The sequence below is a fragment of the Mus caroli genome, unplaced genomic scaffold (genome assembly GCF_978045245.1).
Source record: "Mus caroli unplaced genomic scaffold, Mus_caroli_1 scaffold_11, whole genome shotgun sequence".
Lineage (NCBI taxonomy): Eukaryota > Metazoa > Chordata > Mammalia > Rodentia > Muridae > Mus > Mus caroli.
The window spans coordinates 46,475,659-46,498,267 of NW_028227266.1; the positions used below are offsets into that span (position 1 = coordinate 46,475,659).

The 22,609-nt window shown below is 44.3% G+C and overlaps 1 protein-coding gene across 3 annotated transcripts; it reads right to left on the reverse strand.

Moving 5' to 3' along the window:
* Positions 1 to 6,689: 6,689 nt before the first annotated feature.
* On the reverse strand, positions 6,690 to 21,850 carry Nnmt (nicotinamide N-methyltransferase). Of its 3 annotated transcripts, none has more exons than XM_021172931.3 (5): positions 21,786 to 21,842; positions 20,646 to 20,706; positions 18,989 to 19,520; positions 17,567 to 17,774; positions 6,690 to 7,162 (listed from the first exon to the last, which is right to left on the reverse strand). In XM_021172931.3, exons 3-5 carry the CDS (start codon positions 19,140 to 19,142, stop codon positions 6,730 to 6,732), a joined length of 795 nt encoding a protein of 264 aa, XP_021028590.1. In that variant the 5' UTR covers positions 19,143 to 19,520; positions 20,646 to 20,706; positions 21,786 to 21,842; the 3' UTR covers positions 6,690 to 6,729. The 3 variants fall into 3 exon arrangements, 2 of the variants coding, with proteins under 2 accessions (XP_021028590.1, XP_021028591.1); XR_015048947.1 differs by having other exon boundaries at positions 7,073 to 7,162; positions 17,436 to 17,774; positions 21,786 to 21,850; XM_021172932.3 differs by lacking the exons at positions 20,646 to 20,706; positions 21,786 to 21,842 and having other exon boundaries at positions 6,797 to 6,982; positions 7,114 to 7,162; positions 18,989 to 19,512.
* Positions 21,851 to 22,609: the final 759 nt, after the last annotated feature.

A 22,609-nucleotide genomic window follows, 5' to 3' on the forward strand; every position in this document is an offset into this window, starting at 1 on the left:
GTGCTCTTAGGTGTGGTTTGTATATTCAGTGAGACTCCCTTGGAGAAAACTAATTTTTCCTTTGATAGCTTCTGGGTTAGGGATGGGGGCTGCTGTCCACTTCCCCTCTCTTTGGACTTACTCTTGATTTTTCTTGGACAAGCTCAGGTTTTGCTGTGACTGTCACACACAGACACCAGACTTCTAGATTCTTCAGCCTTTGAACCCCAAGTTGAGCTAGAGAGGCCTTCTCCGCTCATCCTGGGGTTGCCTTATTGCTCCTCTTTCCAAGGCTTCCAGCTTCTTGCCCAGAGCAGCTACTGGCTTCCTTGGCTTTGTAGCCTGGAGACAATCATCGTCTGAGATGACTCAGTCAGAGATGTTCCAGTCTCTGCTTATGCAAAGCCATCTAACCAACCCCCTCTTATACATACATTCCATTCACTCTATTCCTGTGAAGAACCATGCCTAGTGCAGACACCAAGTTTAAATTGCTTTCATCCTATGGTCAAGCCTATAGCTCAAGTATGTGGTAGCCAGTAGGATTCCTGGAGACCATAGGCTCAGGGGTGTGATACATAGAAAGAGATTAGGCCAAGTTCAGAAAGAGATGGTTACCAAACTAAACATCAGGGCAATCTCTGATCCAGGGGTCACCAGGAAAAATACAAACCACCCCCAGCCCCAACCCCAACCCCTGGAAGCCGAGGGAAATTATTGGTTGTGTGAATGATGGATGGGTAGGGCTCATTTCACTTGAAAAAAAAAATTCTATTGAGACAAGGTCTGAAGATGGACTCAAATTCCATATGTAGCCAAAGATGACTTTGAACTTCTGCTCTCCGGCTGTCTCAGCACCTGAGTGCTGGAATTCCAGGCACGAGCCACCACACTAGATTTCATGCGATACCCAGGGCTTTGTGTATACTAGGAAATCATTCTACCAACTGAGCTTCAGCCCTCTCTGCCTTACTGGAATCTTAAAGGATAAGATTAATTCAGGTGGCATCTGTGTTAGAATTCTCTTCCCCAAAGCATGGTTTTTAATGAATAAAACCACAGAACGTTGGACCTTGTGGGTACATAATTCAACCCTTCATTTTGTGCCATGGAAAACAGGGCTTTCAGAGGTGAAGTCCTTTGGCTTGACCCCACTCTCAGCTTTTCAGCAATTAAACAAGAGGTTTTAGCTTTTCATTTTCCAAGTCTTGACTCACATTAGAAAGATGAAGTCAATATATTGATTTGGCAAGGGTAAAGGTCCTATTAAACTGCTGAACTTTGCCGCACTTAGAAAGTTGGAGAGGGTGGGACAAGTTAAGGGGGACAGAGACTCCTCGTTGATCAGTAAGGAGCAATCAGCCAACAGCTTGTTCTAGGACCATCTGCCTTCCTTCCTGTGCCACTCTGCCTACATACCTGCTCCTCAAGAGTATAAAGTCACTTGGCTAAAAACAACCTACCTGTTTATTAAAGATCCAAAGGCCTTTTTTCTCTGAAAAGGAAGAGATGGTATCTAAACAGGAGAGAAACTATTTTCTGGTTTTCAACACTTAAGTCAGAACAAAGGTAATATTAACTCAATGGTCTGTGGAAGGTTTGCAATTCAGCCCCAGTCTTCCCATTTATTTATCAGACACCATTAAAATTAAAATTAGAATCTGGACCCTAGTCTTTTAGTCAGCAACCAACGCCACCAAAATACTTCTTGGTTTTTTTTTTTTTTTTTTTTTTTTTTTTTTGGTTTTTTTGGTTTTGTTTTTGTTTTTGTTTTATATTAAAAGATTTGCAAAAGCACAAAAACTTCTTGTCCCTTTGTTAAATGAACAGGAAATAGGAGATGATGGTATGTTAACCACATAATCTAATATTCAACAGTTCTCACGCTAAACTGGCCTGGAGCCTCTGTGTAGGGTGACTAAAATTTGCATCTTGTGTATAAACCCAAAAGGAAACATTTTTATATTTGTAAATGTAATCACATACTTTTTTGTTAGAGGAAAAATGTGCTGAGCTCTCTTCCCCTTTTCCTAGCAACCTCATGAGTGTCCAAAGGAAATAGGTTTCTTGTTTTGGAAGGTTTAATTTCTATTTAAATTCCTTTTGGTGTGCATGGTCTCAGGCTTGGAAAGGCTTTAGTAAGAGCCGTGTGCGCCCTCTGCTGGTCTCACAGAGGCCAAGCAATCTGCTTCCACTCTGCATGAAACTGGCCAGCAAAGAAGAGAGGAAGGACCAAAAAGCTGAGATTCTTACTCCTGCTGCAAAATACGAAGCAGGATGCGCCCGTGAGTCCATCCCCAGTGGTGTTTCTCTTTGCTATAGTATTCAAAATTCAGTATAGAAGTTGAACATGTTTTAGTAACAAAGTTGAGCTGCACAGACCTGGGCTATGAACAAGAGGCACAGCTGTAAGGCAAGCCTGGCATGTCTTGTTTGGATGGACTCTGTCAGAACAGGCTAGCAATTCCTGAGCACCAAAACACCTATTTATTACAGTGTACTGTTGTAGGTTTATTTTGTTGCTGAGAAAGAAAAGCAAAAAACAAACAAACACACAAACCACTCTAACCAAAAGCAACTCGGGAGGAAAAGATTAATTTAGCTTACATTTCCAGGTCACAGTCCAACACTGATGGAAGTCTGGGCAGAAACTTAAGAAAAAGTCATGGAGGAATGCTTGCTAGGTCCTTTATGCTCACCTGTCTTTCTTATACCACCCAGAACCACCATTGATGCCTAGGGAATGAATGGTATTCCCCACAGTGGGCTGAGCCCTTTTATATCCATTAACAATCAAGACACTCCCCCTATACACACCTACAGGCTGATCTAATCTAAGCAACCCCTCAATATAGGCTTTCTTCTCAGATGACTCGAGGCTGTTTGACAATTAAAGCTAACTAGCCCACATACTTTCTAGATGCTGTGAGACTCCACGACCTCTGCCCTCCCCCAGGGATTAAGGCCCATAAAGCCAGAGACAAGCTTTAGAATGTAATGAGAGTATGGTAAATATCTTCTGAGTGGATGCCTAGCTCTAAATAAGGTTGGATTCCAAGTGTTCGTTAAGAAAATCTAATGAACGTAGCAACTTGTGTTTCAATAGCTGTTCTAGAAGGAGTTAATTATACCGCCGATTTCTAATATAGCATAGCAGGCTATGGGATGGCTTTATGGGCATCTCATTTGATTTCAATCCAGTCCTGAGAGATGCCTATTGCCCTTGTTTTCGAGAAGGGTCCCTAGCCTGATGAGAGTGGTGTGGTACTCTAATGATGATCATATTTTCTGTTCTCAATCTCCAACATTCTCCCCTCTACATGATTTACTGGTTGCCTCGAATCTCCAAGTTGGCCGGAGGTTAAAATTAGAGAGGCAGTCACAGTCTTCAAAGCGGAGCCTGGTAAGCCATATCATGAACATGTCCTTTGATTACTCTTGACAGCCAGATGATAGGAATTACCAAGGCTGGGCTGCATAACGCTAAATGGGCTAACCACCTCTTTAATAGCTTTCTTTCTCTCTGTTCTTCCCCAGGGCATTATGCATAGCCCTACAGTCTCCTACATCATACAAGTCTGCTTAGGGTGAAACTCTTCAACACTTCCCTCAGAAAGCCCGATGGAAAAAGTCAAACGCGAGTGGTCAGAGGTCAAAGACATTTACAAGCTGGGATGAGAGTGACCTCTGGTCTGTTTGCTCATGACTTGGTGGGTCTATTTTATTTCAGAAAAAGGCAAAAACAAACAAAAACAAAAGCTGAATGTTTGTTTAGGTCTGGGGTTTACTGAAAGAACGAGCCAGTAAAGGGTGGGCCTCTGACAGGCAAAAGTCATTTCATGCTTTTCAGGTACACACTGCTCTCAGGCTCTTCTTCCCTCCCGAGTCACCAAACACACCCTTATTTGGCCTGCAAGATGCAGAACAAACACTATGGGTTTTGGCCCCTTCTCCCTCAAGCATGCGGTACTACTATCTCTCCATCCGAGCCCTTCTCTAATTTCTGGTGTTATATTTTGTTTGCACATCAGTTTTTCCGAACCGCTAATTACTCCTTAGGAGGAAGAAGCAACATCTTTTGAAAGAAAAATGCAAGTTCTCATAATCCAGTCTCAGAAGCCCAGAGAATAGGCAAGAGGGTTTTTCTACCTTTTTGGATCACAGTCGGTACTAAATGGATGCTACACCATAGCCCAGTAGCAAGTCATCAAGTTGTGATGGTCGACTCTAATTGGTAACTTGACACAACCCGAAATCAACCTAGAATGAGTCTCCGTGAAGAGTCATCTACACTGAGTGGCTTGGCCTGTGTAGATGTCTGTGGGGGAGATTGTCTTAAGTCAACTGATGTGGGAAGACCCAGCCCCGTGTGTGCAGGGAGCCCTAAACTCTCACAGAGGAGATTGACTGGGCTGAGCAAACTGAATAATAAGCAAGGAATGGATAGTGTGTGCATTCCGTTTCTCTCTGCTCCTGACTGTGGGTGTGGTATGATTAGCTGGTGGAAGCTTCTGCCTTGACTTCCCCACAATGGTGGGCTGCACCCTGAACTTCCTTTCTCCCATAGCCTGCTACTCGTCAGAATAATTTCTCACCGCACCAGAAAGGAAAGGAAAACATCAGTAACCAGGAATATAGTGATCATCTTTCAGATGGCTCCACAGCCAGGAAGCTAACTCTGGGTGGAGGATGCCTACAGGGCTCACTTAGCTGTGTGTAAGTGCAGGTCAGTATGCGGGCAGAGAGATATGCAGATTTGTAAAACAAAACCTCATAAAATATTGTTGCGTGCTGATCCACTATTAGCATTTTTGGGGGGTCCGGTTTGTTCCCTGTCATTTTTATAATGTGCATTGTGACAGTCAATTGATTTTATGATACTCCAGTGGATGGTAACTTGCAGCGTGAAAATATTGATGTAGTGGATACTTTATCCTGCACTCCCCTGCCCCGCTTGTTCTCCCATTTTCTGTTTGTATTTATGGGATGCCTTCAAGCTGAGGGGTTTAGATCAAGAGAAATAGCAATAAGAGAAAGAAAGGGTCTGGACAGGGTGTAGGAGAAACAGTACCCTACCTGTCCCCTGGCATGACCCTTTTATAGGGTCTGGGCTTCCTTACAGTATGACCGAGTATCACAAGCTAACCAAAGTGTTCGTAAGAAACTTCATTAAACTTGAACTGCAAATAAGACTGCTTCTGGGCCTAGATCAATGTCCACAAACCACAACCTTGGTCCAAATCTCCCTATCCAGTTATTTCAGTGAGTGAAGTTTGATTTTCAGTTTCATGTCATCTGTAGCTGACTCTGCTCCAACTATGAGTTGTGTAGCCTTGATGGAGGCTTTAATGCCAGTACTTGGGAGGCAGAGGCAGACAGATCTCTGTGAGTTCAAGGACAGTGAGACCCTCTCTCAACAAACGAACAAATAAGAAAAGACTGTATGATCCATGATGCCAGAAAGCATTTGCTCTTAGCCAACCATGATCTAGACAGAAAAAAGTTCTCTGCCACTTGGGCAGGAAGCCAGCATGGCTCTGACACACAGGCTGGGTAGTAACTTTCCCCACGTGGCCCTCCCCAGAAGTGTCAGGCTGGGCATCCTGAGCAGAGATGCTGAGCAGGTAGACTCTGGGTGGGGACGACAGAGAGCACAGTCTTTGGCAGCAACTGGGAGCACCTGTCATGTCTCTATGTCTGCAAAGACGGGGGCTCTGGAGCCAGCTGTCACTGGGGCTTTATTTACATGCCCAAGACCTGGCACAGGAATAACCATACAGAGCACTAAATACATGTTTGCCGAATAGCTCCTGAATCAGGAAGGACCTGGTGGCACGTGGTGTGGGAACTGTTTTCTCATGGATGCTCTTGACAAGCACACCAGTGGGGAGTCCAGTGAAGGGCTCCTCTCCTACACAGCGATGGAAACGTCTCTTCTCAGCTGCTTTGGCAACTGATAGCAAAGATGCGATTATGATGATTGTGATAATAATGGTGATCTAACCATCACCATTTACCGGATGCCTGGTGAGTATGAAGCATCCCTCTGGATTCTTTCTGGCTTGTAGTTCACTCCCATCATCTTAGCCAGTAGTTCTATTTCAGTCTCATTTTGTGAGTGAGGAAACTGAGGCCGGGGATGGTTAGATGGCTTCCTAAGGAGAGACATCCACAGGGGTGATAGAATTTGAAAATGAGATGGGATTTAGAAAGAAACAAACAACAGACCACTGGGATGAATAGGAAGAAATGCCCTCAGCTCTCCTTTGATCCCTGAAGTTAGACTGGTGCTGGTGTGGGGGTAGGGAGTCCATTAGATCCTGGCTGGGCCCAGAGCAGAATCATCAGCATCAGAGGCTGGGGTATGCCAGGTCTCTCCAGGAGGAATGCAAGGGAAGGATGCAGCTGCTCCCTAGGAGGTTAATCTTGAATAACTGATGTCCCAGCAGGCAGGTGTGAGCACGATTCATGTGTGATTCACAGGTGTGGCAATAACTGCATGTTTGTGGTAGTGAAGCCTTCTTTTGTGAGTACAGGTAGAGGAGACCAGATTTCTCAGTTACTCTGACCCTGAGGGTTCCATAGCCTTAATATGTGTCTGGAACACAGAGGATGGTCTTTGACTGCCTCCCCAAGCCTGAACCCGCCCCACCACCCTGCCCATTCAGTTTCCACACCATACAGTGAGCACTGCATTCAGAGACACAGCCTGAAATGAACCAGCAGGCCTTTAATTGGGATCACAGGGTGTCATTCAGCTCTGCCTGGCTTTCGCCCCACTAGGGAGAAGAGTCCTTCATTATTAGATGTGGTAGAAGAGTAATTTTGAGAAATCACCTCAAACTGCTCAATGGTGTAACCAGCTTCTTCCACAGCATCTCGAACAGTCTCCCATCCCAGGGGAAGGCTGGAAAACTTCTGCTCCCCAATCATGTAGTAGCTACTCTTCAGGGCATCTACTATCACCAGGAAGCCTCCTGGCTTGAGCAGACTGCCCAGGTTCCTGAGGGCAGTGCGATAGGCCGGGAGGTCAGGGCAGGCAGCATCCAGGCACAGCGTGCTGAGCAGGCAGTCAGCAGGAGGCAGAGAGACCCCACCCAGAGGCTGGCTCTGGGTCACATCACACTTTAGCACCTGCTTGATTGCCCGCCTCAACTTCTCCTCCTTCTCAGGTCCCTTCGTTCTGAAAAGCAGATTCAAACCAGAGTCACTTGCTGCTCTAGATGCGGAGACCCCAGATTTCTTTGTTCAGATCTGCTCAGCATGGTTCATACTGTGGATTCTAAGTTCATCCTAATCTGGTGTCTGCATATTACCGTATGACCCGAAGCTGGGTCAAATGTCTTTATAAAGCAAATAATGATTCGAATAATCACAACAATCCTGTCTGCTTCTAAAACAAAGTACTACTCTCCATGAAATGATCTTTTATTTTTATACTTTTTAAATTCTTAGTACTGTCCTTGACCTCTGTCAAGCTGCAAGCTGGTAGCTCTTGACCCTCACAGAGTAAACAACAGGGCATAAGTGCTGACTGATTGTTGTTACAGTAGTTATCTATTAATGATGGGCTGGGATCTAGCAAAGACAGGTTTTGAAGCTGTTGATCACGGGGCCTGGGAATTGGGCCCAGTGGACGAGAGTGCCTGCCTAACATGTACTACGCCCTGGGTTCCATCCCCAGCATCATATAAATCGGGTGTGGCACTGTCTGTCTGCAATTCTAGCACACACTCGTGAGGTAGAGGTAGAGTCAGGGGGATCAGAAGCTGTCTACCTAATGAGTCCAAGGGCAGTCTGGGCTATAAGAGCCTATGTGAGAGTCTGGTTCAAAAACAAACAAAGAAAAAAAAAGCCCTATTGATCATCCTATCACCCTGGCTGTAGGAGGAACTATGCCTCAGCCTCTGCATAAATCCGGGTGGGGCAAGGGTGGGGGCACATCCACTAAGGCATCTCCTGCAGGAGGACCTAATTAAGGATTGCCTGAGAGACCAAGGATTACTGACACGGACAATGCCAGCCAATTGGGAACTGCTGTTTACGCTTTCTTGGGACCAGTGGGGCGTAGGTGGAGGGTATTACAGGAGCTTGCAGCAGCGTTTAGATGAGCTTGCCGTGGCTTTTCTCATATGCTCCTGGAGTCTGAGTCATTGACTCTGAGCCATCTCATCTCCAATCCCCAAGGGCAGGTAGGGTCAGGCAGTGAGAGTAAGTAGTCCAGGGCACATGCAGTACAGGGCAGGATCTAGAACCACTTCCTTTCTCCTGACTGCAGATAGCCATCTATTTCCTAACAGATCATTCTCTTGGTAGCCTCTACAAGACACTTGTCTCTTTTTGCCAGATTGATAGAATTTCAGTTGGTCAATGGAGAAGAGAAAGCAGGAGATGAGGTCCTATAGTTTGGTCCTATAGTTTACATTCGCAATGTCTCTCAAAGGCTCTTGTGTTAAAGGCTTGGTCACCAGCTCTTTCTATTGAGAGGTGGTAGGGCCATTAGAAGGTGGAGTCTAGTAAGATGTACTTATGTGCATGCTCTCAAAGGAGATTGTAGAGCCTGGGTGTCCTCTCTCTCTTTCTTGAGAAAGCGAGTGACTTTTCTCCATCAGGTATTCCTACCATGATGCTCCACCAAACATCTATAAGCAATGTGAGGCTGTGAGATAAACTAAGTCTTTCTCGTTGCAAATCAACCGCCTCAGGTATTAGCTATAGAAAGGAAAAGCCGACTGACACGCAGGATTCGTTTTTTGTGTCTGTTAGGGGAGAAAAGAAGGGACCAAGTAAATAAACACATAGAACCCACTAGAGAAACTAGAGAGAGGAACCAGAAAAGGGAAACTAGCAGAAAGTCAGGGAGGAAGGAATGGGTGTGGGATGGACTAAGCCCTGAGCTCCACTAGGAGCCCTGATCACTGCTGCAGAACCTTTAGATGAAACTGCTTGGCGAAGCACCTGGCACATGCGCAGCTATAAACTGGGGGGGGGGGGGGGCACGACAACCCGTTGTCTGATACAGACCCCAGAGTCGAGATGGCCATATGAGGTCGAAGCTTGATGGAGACAGAAGAGGGTGTTCCAACCTCAGTCAAGAAAGAAGAGCTTAAGTTGGGACAATTTCTGCTCAGGATGAAAAGCCAATGCTTTGTGGAAGACTTAAATCTGCCTCTGGGCAGAACGACTTGAGGTGGAGGAAGCGGTCCGCGGCCATCTAGTCTGAGTGTTTGATTAAAACTTTTAAGCCTGGGGCATTCAGCTAGTTGCCAGTGTCCTTTGAGTTGCCATAACCTTTCATATGAATGGTTTGATTATGAGCATAGGAAAGGGTAGTATCAGGAGCCATCGGAGAAACGTGCCCAAACCACAAGGTCATAGTTCACATCTACTGGGAGAGCTAGCAGGAAAAACACGGACAACAAGCGTGTCAACTAATGGTCAACAATGGATTTTGATGTTTACTACAACGTGTGTGGACCCAGGAGACATTATATCAAGTTATAGAAGCCTGAAACCAAAGTCTATGTGCTACACAGGCTCACTTACACACCATGGCCAGGAAGGCTCCAGAGATTGAAAGCAGGGCAGAGGTTGCCAGAAGCTAAGGGATTTGGCAGGGGAGGAGGTGTGAGAAATGACAGCAAGTGCCAAGTGATACAGGGGTTTTGGGGCGGGGCGGGGTGGGGATTACAAAAATACTCTAAAATTACTTGAGGTGAGATTACACAACTTTGTGGATACACTGAAAACCACTGGGTCCCGCTTTAAATGTATCTATCTACTGGTGGTATGGTTCTAGCTCAATAAGCCACCCTCTCTAAAAGGGGGCAACCAGGAATGGTGACATACACTTTCAGTCCTAGCTCTCACAAGGCTGAAGGGAAGCAAGGGGATTGTGAGTTCAAGACCATTGTGGGTAATATGTGAGTCCAGGTCAGCCTGGATTATGTAGCGAGACTGTGGAGAAGAAAGGGGAGGAGAAGAAGAGAGAGAAGTGGAGGGGAGAAGAGAGTGAGAAATATACAGAAAGGGCAGAGGCTTAGCAAGGTGTTACAGGGAATTTTTACAACAAACACTGGTCTCTGCATAGGGAATAAAAAATGGGGGCTGGAGAAATGGCTCAGTGGTTGAGAGTACATATGGCTACCTGTGGTGCCTGTTAGCACATCAAAACTCAGGCTGGTCAGCAGGCTCCGCCAGGATCCCAAGTACCTGTTACACACATTTCAAAGTGTATCCTAGTCCTTCTCACCTCTTCCCCTACCCCACACTCCCTCTAGCTCACCGGCTTGGCTTCTGTCCCCAGCTACTCACTCTCCATATAACCCTGCTATTCTCACTATGTTTTCTCTCTGTCTCTGTCTCTGTCTCTGTCTCTGTCTCTGTCTCTGTCTGTCTCTGTGTGTGCCTGTGTGTGTCTATTTGTGTGTCTGTCTGTCTGTGACTATCTGTCTGGTTCTCTGTGTATGTCTCTGTCTGTCTGACTCTCTCTCTCTCTCTCTCTCTCTCTCTCTCTCTCTCTCTGTGTGTGTGTGTGTGTGTGTTCTGTCCCTGCTTCTCTGACTGTGTTTTCTCTATTCTCTATCCCCTGTTATTCTCCCCTATCTTGCAGAGAGCCCTTTCTGTGCCCAATGTGCTGGCCATATTCAGTGTACTTCTTTCTCTCTCTGCTTTGGGTTCTTCCAAATGCCGCTTACTGTTCTCTCTCATATCTACAATAAAAACCTTCTCCTTAGCCATACCATGGAGCAGTGGTGCCATCAGTTTTTAACTGAACTCAGGTCCCAGTGGCCACACTGGGCAGCTCGTAACCTCCTGCAACTCCAGCTCAGGAGGATCTGGCATTTCTGAACGTCATGGGTCCCTGCACCCACTGGCACATACCCACCCCCCACACACATATATACATAATTTAAAATAATAAAAATCTGTTTTAAAATTACCCTTGGTTGGATCTACCTGCTCCTTATCAGGAATGAAGACAGCCCTATGGCAACCACTTTGTCCCAATTTGTCTTGGATTTTCCTCATTTAAAAATCTCCTATGCTGAAATGTCCTGCACTGTATTGGGCAGAGCAGAGCAACTATTATCCTAAAGGCAGGGAGACTTGTTCCAAGGCTACCACCTAATCCTGCTAAACACAGATAATTTGTCAGAACGTATTAAGAAGAAAAGCTGATGATTAAACAACAGACATCTATGAGAAACAGATTTAAATAGGTAAAGAAAGTAGAAAAAATGAAATTACCTGTCTGCACAAACACATAACAAGCATACAGAAGAGGCTAAGGAAATACAGCGTGGCAGCTTTGGGGCTTTTGCTTGATTTTTTATTTTTGTTGTTTGTTTGTGGGATTTGGTGTATTTTTTTCTTTTTTCTTTGGATGTTTTAAAATGTTGCTGTAGGTCGGAGACATCGTGAGAATGTGTATTTAACCGATGACGTCAGAAGCAGCGTGGACCTTTGTGCTCTATTGTGCAGTGAGCTATTTTAAAGACGCAAATTACCACAGAACTAGCACTTGCCAGTCAGATGATGACGAAAATTGTTCCCACACAGCGAAACCCACTGTGAAATCTCAAAAGCTCACAGAAAATGTGCCAACCTGAGGAGGGGAGTTTGTTAGGCGCTCCCACTGCCTAGGTACCTGCTTGTCCTTGGCCTCGTAGCAAACACTGGTGAACTCAGTTGCCAAGGCAGCTGTGTAAAGATTACCCCTCAGGGCTCCTTGAGGACTGCAGATCACACCCACAGGGAAATGGACTCGCCTGGAGACCTGGGCAATTACCACTCAGACTCGCAGTTAGCTCAAGGAGAAGGTGATAAACACACACCAGAACAGCATGGCGCTTGGTTTACAGAAAGCTAACTGCAGTGTGGCCACTGCTCTCCATGTTAGGATCGATCCTTTCAAATAGAGACTGCCATTTCCTCTGTAAATACACTATGTACACAAGCCTAAGGGACACAGAAGAGAAGGAAAGAACAGGTAAGGACTCCTGGGAAGAGCCCTATGTGAAGATGTCTTCCCATACCCAGTGGTTATCTTGAGATTCTGCCTACCCTGAGAGGCAAGGCAGTTGTTGTTAAGTCAGAATGTCCACAGGGGACTTTTCCATTATGATTCTCTGCCCTACGTCCCACCCCTAGAGACTCCAGCAAACCCTCCTGTGACAAAGCCATCAAAACGTCTCAAGGAAATAAAGGCTAAAGAAGCCTGGTGTGGTGGCACATGCCCTAAATTCCAGCATTTGTGAGTTGAAGGCGGGAGGATCTTGAGTTCAAGGTCACTCTCAAATTCATAAGGAGCTTGAGGCCAGCTGGAATACACAAGACCCTATCTCTACATAACAAAGAGAAGTCAAACCAACTTGATCAGAGGCGGGAAGGATTGCCCATAATCCTTCAGCACAGCCCACACTTGAATCAGGTGGAAAAGGTACATAGTGGAGTCTTAAAGATAGGATACATCCATTCATTTATTTTACACTCACATCTAAACCTCTGGTATGTGATAAATGGGTACTGGGGACTCAGAGATGAGCAAAAGAGAAGCAGCTCCCATCTTCCTGGAGGTTACAGAGGGAAAGAGAGAGAAAACGGTTAATTTAAGGATTACTCGTCAAAATATAAGTAAAACGGAGAAATTCAGGAAGGAACAGAACATGGGATGTTGAGATCCTGGCTTGATCTATTCCACAGTGGAAAGAAACAGAGCCACGTTAAGCAGAGATGTGGAGAAAACGTATAACATCATTGTATGAGGCTGAGAGAAGAGCAAGGGGGAGAAAGATGGTTCAGCCTGAGAAGTCAGCATGCACAAAGACCACCAGGTGCAAGACATAAGGAGAAGAGTGTGTGCCAGTGGGCCTGGACTGTCAGACAAGTGAAATCCTGGGTGCCAGACAACAGAAGTTCTGTTGAGTATGCTTAGAATTTTACTTTCTGGGCCAGGTGTGGTGGTGTCCACCTTTGATCTCAGCAGGATCAGGAGGCAGAGGCAGGCAGAGTTCTGTGAGGTTAAGGCCAGCCCAGTCTACAAAGCAAGTTCTAGGTTATCAGGGCTACACTGAGAGACAAGTCTCCAAAACTGGGATTTTTGCTTTCTCTCCTAGGACATGTAAAGGGTGACACTCAAAGGTATGTCAGGACCAGACGTGGTGGCACATGCCAATAATCACAATACCCCGGAAGCAGAAACAAGAGCATAAGTTGGAGGCCACCATGTAAGACCTTGCTTCAAAAAAGGGAGGAAGGCCCTGATCAGAAGTACGCCTTGAGATGTAGAGAAGTGAGAGAAAGGACAAAAGTGGAGATGAGAGAGTACTTCCCCAGGGAAGGTAGCTTGGACAAAGAGGTAACTAAATATTTCAAGAATAACACTGATGAAAGGGAACACGAAGGAAGAAAAAGTGGACAGAAGCTAGAACTGGGTTAGGCATGGTCCATAATAGAGAGGGCGATGACACGATTGACCTCCAGGCTTTGGGGTCATCCAACAAATTGTCTGATGACATCATTCAGGGAGCCAGGAATACTGGCTATGGAGGAGATCCCGGTGGGTCATCACTTTACTCTGGCTACACTGACTTTTCAGGTCCTATAAGACTTAGAAACAGAGATGTTCATAGTTGAATGGAAATGACTAATTGAAGGTTTCTTAACCAATCCAATCAATATTTGCAGAGAGTTAATGTACCTGAGAGATGGGAGAGTGCCTATCTGAGAAAGAGAGACATCTCCAAAAAAGAATCAATCAGTGGATTGTCACCATGACCATCAAGATCCTAAGGAGGAGGAGGAGGTGGAGGAGGATCAGTAAGCTTTTTGTGGGTTTGAAAATGCAGAGACACTTGCAACGAACACAGAACATTGGAGTGAAGAACAAATTTCTCACAGTTGTGTATAATTTTGGACAATATACCAACTCTTGTTGTTAGTATGCTATCTGTTTTATTTTGTTTTGTGACAATCTTGCCTTTTAGTTTTTTGCTTTTTTTTAAATATAAAAAATGATTGTAATGAACTTATAAATAAAAGCGTCAGACAGCTAGGTTAATAAAGTAATGAAATAAACATGTGCCTTGCAGCCCTGGCTAGGCTCAACTTCATTCTGTGGCTTCAGGCTGGTCTTGAACTTGATGATCCTGCTGTCTACCTCCTGAGGGCTGGGATAACCAAAGTACACCACCATGCCCAACCCTTACCAACCTCAGTGGGGAGAGCTCTGGCTTCAGGGATCAGCTACTTCTTCAAGATTTCAGCTCTTTCCTCATAGGCTCAGTGGGCCAGGCACCTTCTGATGAGGCACCTGGAAGTCTCTGTCCTCCCTAACTCCCCACTGGCTGTATGGAAGGTGGAGAGAAGAGCTTGGACGGCACACCCATAACTCCCTTCCCTTCCCTGTGCATCCCCATAGGTCTGCAAGAATCTTGGCTCTAGATGTAGCTCTCTCCACCTATCCTCATGGTCACCTCAGTAGATCTCATAGAAGTAGGAACCCAAGCTCTGTGCACAGTCAGTGAGGTCTAAAAGTCTGCATTTCTCCTTAAAACAAACAAACATCTATAGGTGTTTTGCTTGAGTGTATGTCTGAGCACCAGCATGTGTGCCTAATGTCTTGGGAGGCCAGAAGAGGGTGTCAGATCCTCTGGAACTGGAGTAATAACAGACAGTAATTAACACCATGTGGATGTTGGGAATTGGAACTGGGTACTCTGGAAGAGCAGCCAGTGTTCTTAGGCACTGAGCCATCTCTGCAACCCGAGAATTTGCATTTCACACATGCTGCTACAGGATACATTGAAGCTGCTAATCTGGAGATCCCAAGGCTAAGCAAAGTGTTCCGAGGGGCTAAAGACTAGCTTACATTATTTCCATGATTTCTCTTCTAAATTTCTGTTTCTTTTTTTCTGTACGTGCATGTGTGTGTGTGTGTGTGTGTGTGTGTGTAGCCTCAGAATCCAGAAGAGAGATTCTCTAAAACTGGAGTTACAGGTACTGTGTGTGAGCTACCCAAATGTGGGTGCTTGGAACTGAATTCAGGCCCCCTGAAACAGCAGCAAGGCCTCTTAAAGCTACCAATACGAGGACAGCTTCTATTTGTATAATTTCTTAAGGAAAGAATTCATTTCCCTTGCTCATGACAGACCTGGGGTATTAATGATATTAATATCTCATGGTTTACAGTGAGGGTTTGGTAACTGAATGTTTAAAACTTCCAAATAATTGTGAAATGAATGATTTTTAAATGTCTGAGTCACACTTCCAAAGCAGTAGAAGAAAGCAGCTAGCTCATATTGTCCTTGGAAGCCATCAGCACAAGAAATATCTCCAGATAAAGAAGAAGTAATCTCGGGGGAAATAGACTGTAGGTTGATAGAGGTACTCAGAGATGCAAGAGAGACATAAGCCGAATGGGATCACTATCGCTCCCAAAATAGTTGAAGCTGCTGGATCTGGTGTGAGGATAAGGGAGGGATGCAGGCACTTCCTGCCAAAAGTACAGTTCCTCATCCTGGCCAAGTGATGGGGATGGGAGTGCGTCTTGCGAGGCAATTGTTCTGAGCTGATGATTCTATTGGGAGATAAGCAGTTCTTTTAGTATCTTGCTAGACTGAAGGGCTCGTCTTTGAATGAGATGCAGGCAGTGATGTCTAGGCAAAGCGGGAAACGAGGCTCCCAGGGTTTTTAGGACACGTGCTCTGGACTTCAAAAAGATACATCGTTTCATAGTGGCAGAGAATTTCTGTTTAATACATTTTCTCTGAAATTCTATCAATCCTGCTCAATTCCTTATTTGCTTAATACATTGTGATAGTGTCCAAATGTTCATAGGAAGTTATACCAATTCTGTCCTGGGGAATCATGTACTTCATATTAAAAAAAAAAAGAGTAGTAAGATTCACCTTCATTTTTGAGAATGTATCTTCACTTATGCTAGGTGTATAAGAGGTTTCTAAGTTAAGCTGACATATGAAAACTGCCTCTCAACTTGTTACTAAATGCCATAACCTTAAATGTGGCCTCAAAGACCCTAAATGATCAGACATTTGTCTGACTTCTGATAGGAGCTAAAGGGCAGAAGGACTTCTCCTATCTCATTCTCTGTTCTGGCCTAAGAGCTAGTATTATGGGGTGCATCACAGTTGTTCAACCTAAGTTGGTTGGATGGATGAGTATATGAGTAGGTAGGTGGGTGGGTGGATAAATAGATGAACAGGTGGGTGGGTGGATGGATATATGTGTGGGTGGAGAGGTGAATAAATTGATTGATGGACGAATCGATGGGTGAGTGGGAAGATGAATGAGTGGATGGACAGACAGATAAATGGATGGATGGATGGATGGATGGATGGATGGATGGATGGGTGGATGGATGGATAGGTGGGTGGATGGGTGAATGGATTGACAAAAAGATGAGTGGGTAAGTAGATGGATAAATGGATGAATGGATGGATGGATGGATGGATGGATAGATAGATGGACAGATGAATAGATGGATAGATGCTAGTTCCTTTAAACATTAACCAAGTAGCACTAGTTTTTCAGAACCCTCATCTGAGTTTCTATGCCCCAATAGAGAATTATTTGAATCAGAAATCAAGAAGTCAATCCTATTGCAATAGCTATTAAAAATAAATAAAATGTAATATTTAATATTATTTTATTAATGTATTTATTAATAAATATAATATATAAATTAAAAATGAATTTTGCTAAAACAAGCCAATGATCTTTACACTAAAAACATCAATGGAGAAGAATAGTGCAGACACCAACAAAATGGAAAGATCTGTTCGCTGATCTGAAGAACCAAGATCATGAATATGTCCATACTACCCAAAGCAATTGGTGTAGCCAATGCCATTCCTCTTAAAACACTAATGACAGGACTAGAAAACAATTCTAGAATTTTTAGGCAACCGTACACACCAAGCCCAAATAGCACCAAGATAATATCAGAAATCACACACTACTTAGCTTCAACAACAACAGCAGCAGCAGCAGCAGCAGCAACAACAACAACAAAGCTATAGTCATCAAACCAGCAAAGTCTTTCCACAAAACAACACCACCACCTAGAGAACACAGAATAATGGAACAGAATAGACAGTATAGGACTAAGCCATGCATCTGCAGCCAGGTGGTTTTCAAGGAAGATGCTAAGAGGACACACTGGAGAAAGGACCACCTCTGTGACAAGCACTTTACCCACTGACCGTCTCCCAGATCCTAAAGACTCTAACTTTATGGATGGTAAGTAATGAATTCTTTCCCCATAATTGCTTCATGTTATTTCTGTTGGCTAAAAAAACACACCTGTCAACGTTTTGCTGTTTCCGGTGGTGTGGGCATTAGGCATTAGCCACCACCTTTGTGTTGGATGACTGATAACCAAATAGTACTCTGGTGGTACATCTGACAGCCCAGCTATTCTCCTGAGCCCTCACCTTCCATTCCGAGTTCCCTTTGGTCTTTGAGTTTCTTTTGCATTTCTCATCTGGATCTTAGTGGTAGTCTGGGCTAATAGAAACATGCAGGTCCCTTCAGAAAGTTGAAGAGCAGATACTCATCCCTCTACCTGTTGCCTTCAAGATCACACACATAGGTGACCACTGGGGACCAGTCAAAGGCTCCTGGATCCTTCTTCAGCCACTTCTGCAGCTCCCAGAGGTTCTGGTCTGTGTAGTCAGAGACAATGATCTCCTTGAAGGACTCACAGGCAGAGAGAAGCTGATAGATGGTGGGGCCAGAGCCAATGTCAATCAGGAGTTCTCCCTTTACACCACCTGGGACAGAAGAAGGGCAGGGAATCAGGCATCAGAAGGGAACAGGCAGAGCTGAAGTTACAGTGTCTTTACTGGGATTGTGCCATTTTTGTTGTTGCTGTTGTTGTTGTTGTCATTGTTGTTGTGTAACAACTGATTTTAAGGACTGGAGTGATGGTCCAGCGATGAGGGCCAGCATTCAGGTCCCAGAACCTGTTTAACAAGTCAGGCATCTTACAAATACCTATGATCCCATCTCTGAGAGGAGCAGAGAGGAGAGGCTCTCTGAGGCTTTCTGGCTTCCAGTCTAGTCAACACACAAGCCCTAGGTTTAGGAGGGGACGCTGCCCCACAGGACTAGGTGGAGAGAGTGATGGAAGCGGACACCTGATGCCCTCTTCTGGCCCCATGCATGTACCAGCATGGACCATGTACACATATGCTTAGATGGATATATATATATATATTTTTTTTAATTTTAAAATACTGAGATTAATTAATAATCAAATCACCCAGTTCTTAATATTTGGGGGGGGTCTTTACTTCATGAGTAGACAAACATTCCTTTCAAATAAGAGTAGAATTAAACTTTCTTCTTTCTTTCTTTCTTTCTTTCTTTCTTTCTTTCTTTCTTTCTTTCTTTCTTTCTTTCTTTCTTTCTTTCCTCTCTCTCTCTCTCTCTCTCTCTCTCTCTCTCTCTCTCTCTCTCTCTCTCTCTTTTTCTTTTTCTTTTTTTGGACAAGATCTCATTCTATAGACCAGGCTAGCCTGAAAAATCACTCTGTAGTCCAGGCTGTCCTCATGGAGATGATGAGCCAGATTCCATCGTGTCTCAGCTCCGTGCACCAGCCCAATGCTCTCCTGGCCGCTCCTCCAGAAGCAGGGAGTCACCCTGTGAAGTTAGCTTTTGGAGTCTTAGAGCTGCCAATCTTCCTTTCACTCAACTCTCCTAGAATCTCTAAACTGTTCTGTGAGGTGAAATGGCTCCTTCATGTCACCTAGAAAAGTCACTGTAGTTACAAGGACAGCACTCAGGCCCCCTGGCCTCCATTTTCAGAACCATACAAAAGACAATGGACATAAAATAACTTTGTAAACTGTAAAATAGTTAAGCCAACATTAACTTTTATTCTCATTGAACAAATAAGTGATTCCAAGAGACTGTCTAATAGTGAACACAAGTCCAGTCATCCCCCAAGGCACAATGTTACTCATATTTAGACAGACAAACTTACCCAGGCAGAATATCTTAAAAAGATTTTTCAGCAGATGTCTGAGGATCTCGTTTTCTGCACAGTGTCTGGACCCAAAGCTGTAATATTTTTCCAAGTAATCCCGAGGATTAAAATGACTTAGATAAGTGTCCTTGGAGGTGAAGCCAGATTCCATCGCGTCTCAGCTCCGTGCACCAGCCTGATGCTCTCCTGTCCCCTCCTCCAGAAGCAGGGAATCACCCTGTGAAGTTGGCTTTTAGAGTCTTAGAACTGCCAATCTTCCTTCAGCTCGGCCCATCCCTTAGAGACAGATGTTTGCTAAATACTGACAGTGAAATAGACTGCAGACGTTCAGGCTATTCCAGGAAGTGATGAAATTCCTGGAGAAGGGAGCTTAGGAGAAGAGGGGAGTGGCAGGGGGAGGACCATGAACTCCATGCAGCCCTCTGACCGGTGGTGCAGGTCAGAGGCAAACCTGTAGAAGCCCTGAGTCCAGAGAGACGGGTCATCTCCAAACAATCAAGTAGTCTGCTTGTTCTTGCAAGGATTCTCCCTGGAGGGTCAGGGAAGAGTCCCACAGAATGGTTTCAGTTTGAACAAACAAAAGAAAGAAAAGGGAATGTGGGGTGAGGAAACCAGCTCATGGCTAAGGAATGTTGGCTAGAGAAAAATAATCTTGGATGGAGTCTGGAAAGATTAATTTTTAAAACATGGACAGTGTCTTCCTAGATACAGTATGGTGTCTACCCTCTTGAGCACACTGCAGTCATGGTTACCTGCATAAGGCCAAGCTAACATGCCAACATGCCAGCACCACTAGGGCCCAATGAGTTCTAAAGCTGTGAGGGGTCGTGAATGTAGAAAGAGGGAGGATGTGTGATTAGTGTAAGAGATAGCCAGGGATGGGTATACTCATGATGCACAGTGAGAATGTATGAAACTGCCAAAGTATAATCAAAAGGTTCTATAAAAAAGTCTGAACATCAGATTAATCAATCAAAAACATGGTTAAGAGCTGAAAACATAATTCAGTTGGTAGAGTGCTTGCCTGCCATGCGTTTAGCCTGAGGCTTGCTCACCAGCACTGCACAAATCTGCCATGGTGCTTCCTGCATGTAGTTCCAGCACTTAGCACTAGGAGTCAGAACTTCAGGTTCAGCCTTGGCTCCATACATAGCAAGTTCAAGGCCCACCCAATGCAGCTGTGCCTTGCTCCCACCTCTGCCCCTGCTCTGCACTCCCCCAAGTTTCCTGCTGCCGCCACTGCCACTGAATTCAAACTCTGACAGTTCTTTCAAAGTAAGCTCCAAGAAACCTCAATTTCCTTACAGAATTCTTCCGGTTTCCATTCCTGGGCTCACAACTGCCAATTAGAATTCACCCTGCCCAGCTAAACCCTTCATTCTTGTGCCAGCATTTATTTGTTCCTGGATTTGTCTGTCAGTTATTTTTCTCACAGCTATTATGGAAGTGATGCGCTGACCAGTAGACGAGGGGCTGTGCCTTGAGTCTGTTTTCCCTGCTCTACACCCTGAGTTGCTTCACAGACTTGTTGCTCAAAATAGTGTTTGATTAACCAGCCGGAGATGTTGCACCAAATGCGAAAGCAGTAAGTTCCTGGCATCCCACGGGTCATGATTAAGCAAGAGCTCTTTGGTTACAAGGCATAAAAACTCACCCAGGGAATCTCCACTAAGGTTGGGAATGGAAGGTGCCCACAGTTACATAGTTAGATCCGTCTGAAAAAATAATTTTTTGGTTGATATTATAATTAAAACAAATTACAGGAAATCTAATGGGTTGATAAAACAAAAGCGAATAAGGACAACAACAAAAGCCAGGTAGCTTAGTTATTTTCCCTTGGTTCTATGACCTTTTGCCTGTCTTTGTAGGGTCAGATGCCTCTATTCTCTGCACAGCAGCTTCTCTTCCTCATCTACTGAATGCATCTGCATTCTGCCCTTTCCAAAGGGTCAAGGGCCATGTTCCCTACATCCATCGTCAGGAATGAGAATAGGATTCTAGCATCTCATTTACTCACGAAGGAAGAAATGCCTCCCGATTTGTCTGATGCACAGATATTTAAATGATAATAAGATTCTACATCTAGTTTTAGGCCAATGCATTATAAAAAAAAATTAGGTTTATAAGTTCCTTAGTAAAGGTATAACACCTACAAATTTCAAATAATGCTATATGTATTAAATAAATTAATCTGAAGATTACATTCAGTCCTGGAGAGGTGACTCAGGTCAGCTTGCCTACAAATCCAACAATCTGAGAACAACCCCCAAAGCCCAGGATGGACAGAGAGAACCAATTCCCTCAATCCATCCTCTGACCTCTATACATGTGCTTTGGAATGAACACACACACACACACACACACACACACACACACACACACACACACGCATGCACACAAGAAAAGGAAGGAAGAAAAGATTAAGCTATATTCACACACAATTCTTCAGCAACTACGCTTATAAGCTTAGGAAAAACCCAAATACCATGGTGATTTGCAAAGAGGAAATATTACAAACTAAAAATTACTCTGGCAAAAATTCTAAATTAAGGCAGGTAGTGGTGGCGCATGCCTTTAATCCCAGCACTCGGGAGGCAGAGGCAGGCGGATTTCGAGGCCAGCCTGGTCTACAGAGTGAGTTCCAGGACAGCCAGGGCTACACAGAGAAACCCTGTCTCGAAAAGAAAAAAGAAAATTCTAAATTAACGATTGCCTCATCAGTAAAACCACTAAAACTTCTGTGGTGCTTAATACGTCCCAAGAACTCCCTGCAGCATCTACACATGTTACTCACCCTGACAGCAGTTGTGTGAGTTAGGACTGTCACCTCCATGTCAGCATGTGAGGAGACTGAGGCACCGGCATGCTTCAGCGACTCGGCCACAGCCCTGTTTTAGATCTGTCCTAATTCAAATGCCTGTTCCCATGACGACTACACGACAAGCAAAGCAGTTTATGCCTGTGACTCACAACAGTCTAACAATTAAAATTCAATGAGTGCTAGCCACCACATTTGCACATTACAGGGGAAATAACTGGATTTATTCAATAGATGCAAAAGAAAGCTAAAATCCAGTGTCTATCCACAATAATAACTCTTCTCACATTAAGGATACAATGAGGCTTCCTTGAACCACTGATAAATATTATGCACAGACATTTTGCTGAATGATCATGCATTTGAAAGCTTTTTCTTTGACATAAGATCAGATACATGTGTTAACAATTATAAGGGTTGTTTGTTTTTGAGATAGGGTCTCACTATGCAGACCTGGCTGGCCTAGACCTTCCTATGTAGACTAGGCTAGCCCTGAACTCATATATATATATATATATATATATATATACCTCCTGTTATATTGGAATTAAAGGCATGCACAACTACATCCTACAATAGTTATCAATAATAAAAAATCTACCAGAAGTACTAGAACTATAGGGGATGAGAAAAATAAAGGAAAAAAATAGGATTAGAAAGAGAAGGAGAGGATCTATTATGAACATGGTCCTCTATTTAGGAAATGAAAAGTAGGTACAAATTTGCCAGAATGAACACAAGAAGCCAAACTTCCAGGTACAAAATCAACTGACAAAATTAAATTCCTTTTCAGTTAGCAA

What these genes read in the sequence shown, in the direction of transcription:
- Nnmt (XM_021172931.3), bottom strand. Translation starts at nt 19,142, where the DNA reads ATGGAATCTGGCTTCACCTCCAAGGACACTTATCTAAGTCATTTTAAT. An exon ending in TTTTAAGATATTCTGCCTGG is followed by an intron (nt 17,775 to 18,988) that starts GTAAGTTTGTCT and finishes CTTCTGTCCCAG; the next exon opens with GTGGTGTAAAGGGAGAACTC. An exon ending in TGTGATCTTGAAGGCAACAG is followed by an intron (nt 7,163 to 17,566) that starts GTAGAGGGATGA and finishes TCTGCTTTTCAG; the next exon opens with AACGAAGGGACCTGAGAAGG.